This window comes from Chenopodium album, chromosome 10, assembly GCF_948465745.1.
Source record: "Chenopodium album chromosome 10, dcCheAlbu1.1, whole genome shotgun sequence".
NCBI lineage: Eukaryota > Viridiplantae > Streptophyta > Magnoliopsida > Caryophyllales > Amaranthaceae > Chenopodium > Chenopodium album.
Genome location: NC_137843.1, coordinates 19356217 through 19366956, shown reverse-complemented (window position 1 = coordinate 19366956; position 10740 = coordinate 19356217). Strand labels below are relative to the sequence as shown.

At 34.2% G+C, this 10740-nt stretch overlaps 1 protein-coding gene and 1 pseudogene across 1 annotated transcript; one reads left to right on the top strand and one right to left on the bottom strand.

Annotated features, from left to right (window-relative positions):
• The first annotated feature begins 2457 nt into the window (after nucleotides 1-2457).
• Nucleotides 2458-4630, top strand: LOC145562331 (photosynthetic NDH subunit of subcomplex B 5, chloroplastic-like). Its single transcript, XM_081622569.1, has 5 exons — nucleotides 2458-2813; nucleotides 3228-3288; nucleotides 3779-3841; nucleotides 3917-3975; nucleotides 4077-4630. The coding sequence occupies exons 1-5, from the start codon at nucleotides 2562-2564 to the stop codon at nucleotides 4305-4307; spliced, it is 666 nt and encodes a 221-aa protein (XP_081478695.1). The 5' UTR covers nucleotides 2458-2561; the 3' UTR covers nucleotides 4308-4630.
• A 1073-nt stretch (nucleotides 4631-5703) lies between these two features.
• Nucleotides 5704-8614, bottom strand: LOC145565005 (zinc finger CCCH domain-containing protein 15 pseudogene; annotated as a pseudogene).
• Nucleotides 8615-10740: the final 2126 nt, after the last annotated feature.

Genomic DNA, 10740 nt, shown 5'->3' with positions numbered 1-10740 from the left:
TAATTTTCTTAACAATAATTGTTCAAAATGCTATTGAAAATAGTATAAGTACATATTTCTAAATAATTGTTCAATTTTTAACAAAAAAATTAAAACTTACCCTAAGCTAGTTGGAGGTGGAAGAAGCTAAGGGGAGGAGAGTTTGAGGCCGACCCTCGGTGGTGGAGGAACTAGCGGCGGTGCAGTGGCGCGGCGGTGGAGTGGTGGTGGCGGCTGTGCACTGGTGGAGGCGGTTGTTATTTTCGCCCTCTGAAATTGAAAGAGAAAGAAAGGGGAAAGAGAAGGACAGGGGAGAAAGAGAAGTGCACTAGTGGAGGCGGGACTGCAGGTGGCCGGCGACGGTGGCAGCTCTGGTGGAGGGAAAATGGGGAGACTGCAGCTGAGGGGTTTCGGGACTGCAACAGTGGAGAAAGAGAAAGGCAAAAATGAAAATGAAAGAGAAAAAGAAGGAAGAAGAAAGAAGAAAGAAGACGCGGGTTTTTTTTTTTGAATAAGGCACCGGTTCATACCGGTGACCTATATATTTTTCCCATCGGTTTGCACTGAACCGGTGCCATTGTGCTTGGTCTAAAACCCCGCCCATTTTTTAGCCGGTTTTTGCCACCGGTTTTGGACTGAACCGGTGACAATTGAGGGTTGCCTTTTTGTTTTTTTCTACTAGTGAAAACCTAGAGGGAATAACTTTATTATCTTAGATTATTAGCCAAAATAAAAAAAAAGCCTGTTAAAACAAAGGTTATTATATTAAAATTAAAGACATCATATAACTAATATATAAAGATAAACTTTAGCCAGGCCACGAGACAACGACATTTGGCATTTTAATTTTTCGCTAAGTGTCACTTCAAGCAGGCAACTATTAAATATTGCATGCCACATAGGAGTTATTTGGATATATTTTTATGGATAACAAAATTATATTTTTTTTATTAAGAAAAAAATTTAGATAGATTTTATAGGATAAAAAAGTTAGTATAGAGTTTTATTTTCAATAAAATTTGGATAGATTTATAAGTAAAATTGTTGATTTAGAGTTCAATTTTCGATAAAATACCAATATTTCACAAGTACGAAATAAATTATAAGATTAGCCAGACTAAAAGACAGTAACACTTGCCGTTTTAAATTTTCACCAAATGTGCGCCATGTAAACAACAATTAAATAATTTATCATATAAATTTATTTTTATTTCATAATTTTTTTTGGATCGAAGGAAATATATAGTTCAGAACGTACAACATTCATTTATAATATTCTAATATAAAAAAAAGTTGGTCTTAAAATTCAATATATAACCCGGGCATCGTACGGGGCACCAAACTAGTCTATACTAAAAGGCGTTTCTAAAAATGTTGATGTGCCACGTAGGCCTTTTTTAATTATGCCATGTCACCTTCTCAATATCTCATGACGCCACATCACCTTTAACAATCGAAACTATTACGCCACGTCATTGACATAAAAACATAAGGTTGAGGAGATTCAAACACCCAACCTCTTATAACAAGATGACTGGTTAACTATCTAAGCCAATATCAACCACGTTATTAATATGTTAAAAAATATTATATAGGTGAAAAACACAAGATTCAGTTTAAAAAAAAAAATACTCAGAGAATAAACTAAATATGTATTCAATGTAACTACTACCTCGTACCTCTTGAGGACGAAAGACCTATCAAATTCTTCTACATAAGTATAATTCATGAAAACTATAATACATAATATTTTTTTTTTTTTTTAACTAGTAAGGTGAACTTTGAACACTCACCTTGAGAGGGGAGAATAAGGGAAATCCTCCCAAGGTGAGTTTGATGAGAATCAAACCCAGGTCTCTCACCTGGAATTCGAGAGACTTAGCCAACTAAGCCAAGCCTCCTTCTCTCCAGGTACAATATTAATTGTACACCCAATTGTTATCTAAGTATATTTTTGTCTAAATTACAATTTTTTTAGTTTTATTTTGGATGTAGAAAGAGTAACAAGGGCAATGTACACCAAATTTCATCCCCATTCTTGAGTACTATCTCCCAAAACTTAATATCAATGCGCCTTCTTCCCATTTTAATCTACCATTTCCTTTCTCAAGTGAGCACTTTTGAGTTTTGACTCTATAAGAACTTTTAAATCATTTATGCAATACGCATTTATATGAACATATATATGACCGTGTCTTTTCATATACTTCCTTCGTTCCCCAAATATTGCAATATGCGGATGAAACATGAAATATTTGTCTCAAATAAAAAAAATATTGCAATATTTGTAAAATTTCCTAAAATGATAATTGTGTTCATATAAACTTCCATGCCCAACTCTACGTATAAGTATACAACGTAAAGTTTGTTTCTTTTTTATGTGTTCAATAATCCAATACATTGAAATATATACTACGTAATAAGTTAATACCCCAACATTTAGGATATAGAAATGATTGGATATAGCACAAGCTGACGTGGCAACACCAGAGGCAATATGGGTATAATCTGTTAAAATCGTTAAATTAAATATACACCCTCCACCACTCTTAACAATTGCTACTGATCTGAAGACAAAAGCTATGGCAGCTACTTGTACTTCTACTTGGCTACCTGCAACTGCAGCTGCATCAGTGATTTGCAGAAATCCATCATCCAAAATCAGCATGAATTTAACCCCAACACCTTATCATAGTAATAAGGTCTTGATTAACAGCAATCCAAGAGCAACAACAAGGTTGTCTACAAAGTTGAGAGCAGCCGGTTTAACGGATATCGAACCCGACCTCAATGAAGATCCTGGTGACCGGTGGGCTACGAATGGAGTTGATGCTGTTTGTCTCTCTTTCTCTCTTACTTTTATTTTCATTTTTCATTACACTTGTATTTGATGTATGATGATTGAGTGTTTAGAGTTTTAGGACTAATTGAACAAATGTGCGTATTTTGATATTCAAATCAATAGCCACATAGAGTATGTAAGGAAAAAAAAGTTGTCGCATTTTCTAAAATAGATCTAGATTACAGTTTGATTTATGAACATAACTCTACTTAGATGAAGCAGTGAAGGGAAGAGAGGGTGCTATGGTGAAATTGTGGTGATTCTTTGATAATAGGGGGTTTGGGATAAACTGAGTATTAAATAAGAAAAAACAGAGAAAATGATGGATAAATGAGCAATAATCTTTTACTAGTATATGAATGTTACATGACTAGAAAGTTGATTTGGCTTTTACTGCTGTCTGTAGGAAGATTTTATATATGGAGAATATGATGGACATCATACATATTTTGAAACTTCTGAGAAAGGTAGGGAACACTTGGTTGATTGATCTCCTCATGTAAGTTGACTTTACTGCTTGTTTTTCGAAGTATATATTGGTCAGGAAGTGTATAGATTATTTAGATCACATATATCAGCTTTTCTATAAAGCATATCTAATTATTTAATACATACAACATACATACTTGTTTCGCGCTTAGGTACCAGTTATGTCAGATTTTGTTTCTACATGTGCATCAGTGTATGTCTAATAAGGAGTTATCAGTTCTTACAGGAAGTTGCAGTTCTAAACAGAATTTCAGGGAAAATTATACAGGAAATACTTGACATCATTTCCTGAAAGCAATTAAGAGGATATAGCAACCTTTTGTACATATTGCAAGAGTTCACGGATGAATTTACTTCATGTTTTATGTATAAATTGCATGCTGCTGAAGTGAAGTGTCATTTATTTACACCCGTTTTGATTCCAGTTAACAAGATCATATAAATACACTTTCTGGTGATCTATTTCAGGAACATTTTGGGGAGCAGTAGCTGAAGAATATAATGCCATGGAACCACCTACTGGTTTCCAAGGTTTGTTTTTATTCTCCGATTCTCTAAATGTGATTTATGATAAACTGTTGACTTCACACTTATCTTGATTGGCAGGTCTTATTTCGTGGCTGTTCCTTCCAGCAGTTGCTGCGGGGATGTATTTCAATGTTCCGGTACTAAACTGTCTGCAATGATAATTCACCACCTACATTAAAGCTCGCATATAGAGATAAATTTATAAACTAAGCTTAAAACTTTTGTCTCCAACTTGTAGGGGGAGTATCTGTACATTGGAGCAGGACTATTTACAATCGTATTCTGCATAATTGAGATGGATAAACCAGACAAACCTCACAACTTTGAGCCCCAAATATACAACATGGAAAGAGGAGCTCGTGACAAGTTGATCGCTGATTATAATACTATGGACATTTGGGACTTTAATGAAAAATACGGAGAACTCTGGGATTTTACTTTGAAAAACGATGATATAGTAAAGAGATAATTATCAGGAAATGGCATTGGTTCGGGATATTTCCAACTGATATGCACAGTTGAATCAGGTATATTTGTCTGATTTCTTCAGTTAAGATTTTTAACCTTGTCCAATGATTGGACTCAGGTCAGAGTGTACAAATTGAATTAGTGTCCAACATATAAATTGAAAGTTAAAGCTGCTGAGCACAAATCATGGCCTTATTATTGTCAGTTTGTCATGAAAAAAAATTGTATGATTGTAAATAATGAATTCATATAAATATTATTCTGTGGGTAATTCATGATACTATATTTGTTATCAGAAGAGTGCAGCATAGTATTTAATTTTGCTATGTGATCTGATTTACCTACATAAGTTTTGTAATATAACAAAGTCCTCACTATTGTATGATTGTTGTGGATATGCTTTCGGGAATATTTGAATGAAAGAAAATGCTACGAGTAGCTAATTGGGGGATGGCAATCTAGTTTTCTGAGCAGCAGGCCTTTATCTTGATTCTCTGATTCTGATGTAAAGCAGACAAACAGTGTATTAATGTGGCGTTAATTTTTCACATGTAGCTAGAATATTTAGCTTCCTTAGTCTTGAAATTGTTTGGATGATCCTGAGGTACTATGGCATTATAATGTCATCCTGGAAAACTACTATTGTTTAACATATGTGATTTTTGGACAAAGCAGAACGAATTCCAATCTTCAGAATACCATATCAGACATCAATGTAATGACACGATCTTACTTATATGACATTAGATTACTCCCGTTTCCCTCCTCTTCCCCAAACACCCCCCTCTTAAAATGTGAGGACTTCAGAATTCAGACATGAATATAATGATGAATGTTTGGAAGCACTCAAACCATTACAGGGCTTGTTTGATACCACTACTGAAAAGTTACTCTTATATACAATTATCCGTAGAATATTATGCAATTAAACCATGCACAATATACAAAGTATAGATTCATGAATCAAAAACCTCTGCAGTTTCAGATTCTCAATGACTTACTTACAAACAAGCTCTGGCAAAACATTGCTAATGGAACGAAGCATGAACTAATAGAACTTATTACAAAATCTAGTCCAGTTTTCCTCTGAGTCTTGACTGACGCTTTCAGCATCAGAAAAAGCTAGCAAACCTTCAATATCTTCTCTCAGCCACAATGATATCTACTTTCCTGTTTCTTAAATTTTTGGTAATTATAGACACTATACTTACTAATTGAATCCTGATTATGTAACTTTTATATCTTTTTATGTATTTTATGCTATATAGTATATTTCACTCATAGGTATTATCATACGAACTATAAACATTCAGTCTACCATCATGGTATATTGTAAGTCATCATACCTCAACTAGATTCCAGCAGATGATAAATTGGGTAACCAGGAAAAGAGTTGGCTAGTTAAGCCTGGGTGAATGCATGAGCTTCTCCTCGTCAGTGAGGGCATGGCGAAAGTGACAGCGATGACCATAAGGACAGGGATCACCAGCAAGGACCATGCGACAGACCTCAGTCTTGTAGCGAGGGTGACGGATGACAGGACGAAGCTCCTCAATGCCATGAGCAAATTGGCAATGATCACCATAAGGGCAGGTCTTAGTCTCTTGCCATTTGTTGCATAGCTCAGTCTTGAACATGCCTTGATTGTAAACTTCCAGCTCAATTGGTCCGTTTTTGTTGCTCCCTCCTCGCACATATACCTTTTGCTGTCACACAGAACAAGTTAATCAAGCAAAATATTGCAGTCCTCATGAGATCTATAAGATAATGCAGGAATTAGAAATTTACATAAATCAGATGGTATCTAAAGGCTAGTGTTTTACTGCTATAGTGCTATGTACTGATCTGATGTCCAAAATGAAAAACTGTATAAGATAACAATTGATAATCTAAGAAGGTAACGAGCCAAACAACTTAATCCCAAATGATTTCTCAATGATACCAAGCCAAAATGAGAAGCAGAATTGACATCCAATGAGAAGACTGAGAACCTCAGAAATACTCTTATCCCAACAACAACAAACTACGACTACACATTAAAGCTTTTTAGCAAGTCTTAAAATCAAACTGAAGATCTTCAGCATGCCAATTAATCACCAGACTTACTATGTTCTTTCTTATAACCAAAATTATCAACCTAGTTAGTGAAATCCTGCAACTACTCGACAAAATGAGAAGCAGAATTGAAATCCAGTAAGAACTTCAGAAATACTCTTATCCCAACAACAACAACAAATTACAACTACGCATTAAAGCTTTTTGGTGAGTCTTAAAATCAAACTGAAGATCTTCACCATGCTAATTAATCACCAGACTTACTATGGTCTTTCTTATAACTAAAATTATCAATTAAGTTTAGTGAAATCCTGCAACTACTTGAAAATTCTCAAGCAATGCTTGGATCATAACCCCAGCCCTCAGGCCAATACTACTTGAGTAAATTTAACAACAATGATCAGAACAAGAATTTGGTTGCTAATCGTATACACATTACAAAACCCGGGTAATGCACAGGATGCAGTCCTTAGCATACTGTCCTTTTGAAGCAATATGACAAAGAGTAATTCAAAATCGGTATAAGATGACTAATACTACTATCTTTGAGGTCCAAAGACAAATAAATTTGAGCTAGTAAATTATATAACTTACTTCAACCTAAAGCTGATCTTAACATATCTACTTAAGCCAGTTAAATCAAAGAAAAGGACTGGTGAACTATATTTATTTATTTTTACTTTATATTCACATTTCAGAATTGTAAGTATAATAGTGTAAGCTCTGTGTTTATCAAGTTCAGGACCATGAGTAGTACAAGTACTGCATCATCAAGTACAAAATGATGATTGCTTACAAATTAATGCTTCGTATTTAGATTTAAACATCCAACTGGCTTTCGCACACAAGAACATAAACTGCAAATCACAAACAAGTCAATTACCAAGCTAATCTTTACATGTTTTGCTACATGTAAAATAAAATATTCCATAAGTTCATTCAACAATTAACACCATAAGTTCATCTAATGATGTGAGCTAGTTAACAAATTTGAACTGATTAGCATGAACGCTTAATCAATCAAATACTCCATATATAACAAAGGTGATTCCTGTGTTATTTGATTCAAAATCTCAAATTTTAACATTAACTTACGGTCTTTTGCAGCGAGGCAGAACAACAGCAACAATAACAACAAAAATTCCTAGTTTTGTCACAGTAACACCATCACAGCAGCAACAAGATAAATGTATCAACTTTTAGTCACCTTAACAATAAATAAAGTTACCAACAGCCATTGCCTAACATTGAAATTGATATTTTTCTTTTTTTCTTTCTTTTGACAGGACATTCGAAATCATGTTACCACATCACCGATTCTAAAGCTAATTTGGTCACGTAACCACCATATCAACAATCAACCAATGTAAATTCAACTTAACCATTCATGCACCAAACAACCATTACATAACTTCAAACAATTAATCATGAGTATTAACCATATAATAATACTTAACAAATAAAATTATAATCAAAGAAATGTATAATCCAGAAATTAAAAAGAAATTATCGAGTTTAGAAGCATACCGGTCCAGACACTTTGCCTGAAGATCGAAGTGGAGTCACAGACCGAGCTGGAGTCAAATCCTTCTGAGTTGAACCAGCAGCAGTCTGATTAATCTTCACGAATCCATTAGACCTGACTGAGATACTCTTAGGCAGAGCAACACGAGCATTCTCCTCCTTACAATCCTCCTTTTGACTCTTCTCATTCACAGTTGATCGATTCTGATTATTACTGCAGAATCCTTCATCCCAACCTCCACTCACTCTCTCCTTCTCGAAGCTTCCGCCACTGCTGCCACCGCCTAGCTTCTCAGCAGACGCGGAGAGAGACGAAGAGCCGAACTGCTCCGGATAATCAGAAAACGACATAGCTAGGTAGCGGCTCTGGAGATTATCCTGGATGAGGAGGTTAAGTTGGTTGCTCAGCTCAAGATTTTCGAGTCGGAGGTTTGTGTTCTCTTGCCGGAGAGTCTCTGCTTCATTGAACGTCTTCTGAAGCTGAGCGAGGCAGAGAGAGTGGCGACTGAGCAGCTCCTTGTGTTCCGCCATTATCCGAGAGAGGCTTCTCAAAGCTATAGCGCTGATTTTGTCGGTGTTTCTGCCGGAACTGCCGTCGGAATTGACTGGAGATGAGTTGAAGCTCGTCGGAGAAGTAGCGGAGTGGAAGAAAATGGAGTACGGCGGTGGAGTGAAAATATCTCCGGCTGATGACATCATATTTGATGAGGCGGAATTGTCTTGCTGCATTTTTCGATATTTGCTGGAAAAATTGAAGAAGAAAACAGAGCAATAATATTTCAGTGATTAATTCTTAGGGTTTTCCACAATGCAGATGATCGAATCACATAATTCGATCGTAATTTCACAAATTCACAGTGAATTATTGTAATCAGAAACTAATTGATTGAATTTAGCGAGAAAATTACTACATCGCGAGTTCTGAGCTAGTAGGAAAATAAAAAACTTATCTGAAATTGCGATCAAAATCAACAAAAACGAATTCAAAAATTAGCGAAATGCTTAAATCATCAAACACATTTATTTCTGCAGAATAATTTATACACTCCTAGTAACCTAAAACCTCGAATTTCAACGAAGATAAAGGAAATTAACAATCAATGATTAGCAGAGGATCATATAAAGGTTGAAATTCAAAAACAATTGAAATTGCGATCAAATTCAATTAAAACAATACATAAATCAGCGAAAAGTTTCAATTAACGTAAGAATTTGTAACAGTAGAATGAATTAAACACTCTCAATAACCTAATACAAATTTCAACGAAGATAAAGAAATTAGCAATCAGAAAATAGCAGAGGATCACTTACAGGATGAAATTCTTTAATCTACTTCGAAATTAAGATGAATAATAGCGAAAAGAGTTTCTTCTCAGAAAATGGAGGAAAATTTTTAGAGAGAGAGAGAGAGAGGAGTAGGGAAGAGAGAGAAAGAGAGTGGCGGTGAATTAGAGAGAAGGAAATGGGCGGGAAGAAAATAAAGAAGGGGAAAATCCGAAATTTGTTGGTTGTTATGACTTTAGTCAATTTGTCAACGCCGGAATGAGAATTACCGTCAATGGTGAATTGATGAGCGAGACTATAATTTAACCGCATTGTCCTTGTCTTTATTTGGATGTCAACTTAAGGAGGTATTACATACGGATTTTTAATTTGTATTTTGTAGAGCGGTGAAAAATGACGATTATAATTATATAATCAACTAAGGATATGTTCATATTTATTGTACTGAACTGAATTAAATTGATTGGAGCTGAATTGAAGTGAGGTGAAATTAATATTTTATGAGAGAAGAAAATTAGGAGTTAAACTGAATAGAACTAAACTAAAGTGATTGGAGCTGAGCTGAACTGAACTGAAATGAAATTAAGCTGAAGTGAACAGACCCTAAGTTGGATGATGATTATATGGTTACTCGATGTTTCAATGTGTCTACAAAGATAGGTTTATTAAGTTACCCTCTCTAACGATTAACGCTTATTTGTACCTATGTTTCAAACAAGGATAACTTCCCTGCCTCTGATCCTCGCTCTTTGTTTTCTTTATTGTTTAAGTGGTAATTTGGATTAGACTTGGTAAATAATATTGAATCAATACTTTAATGTTAATCATTATATGGAATTAAATGTAGCTGTAAACCTGTAATCAAGTTATAATATTGTAATTAATATTGTTGGTTTACCAATATACATAAAAATATTACCTATGTAAGACAATTTTTTTTTTTTTTTTGACTATTTTCTTTCTTATCGTATCTCCTCTTATTTTTTTTATTCCTTAAACCTTCATGTTCTCATTCAAGGAATTAACTCATTAGGTTGACATAAAAAACCTACAAATTAATAACTCTTATATAATTCGTTGATCTAGTACCTTTGATTTTTTTTAGTTGCAACTTTGGAATATTTTATATCTCTTAAATAATACCCCAAAGTTGCAACTAAAAAAAATCGGAGGTAGTAAGTTTATATATATATATATATATATATATATATATATATATATATATATATATATATATATATATATATATATATTTCTCAAAAAAAAAAAAAGAAAAAGGTTAGGGTTAGAAATGGTGTGTTTTAATTTATGAAGGAACTACCAAAAATTGTTGTCTTGATTAATTTTTTGAAATTAATTTAAAGTTATCGATCGAATATATTGATTGACTATGACAAATGATCAACGTGAAAGAGTATCGATGTGTTTTGGCCCTTTTGAGGGTGTTTTGCTTGTCTATGAAACCTATAACAAACAATGGAAGTGTTTGGTAACATGCATGGTCCATTAATCTCTTTTAGGTCTTCCAAATTTCATGATTTCAATTAATGTCAACGGTTGTTAATTCTTGG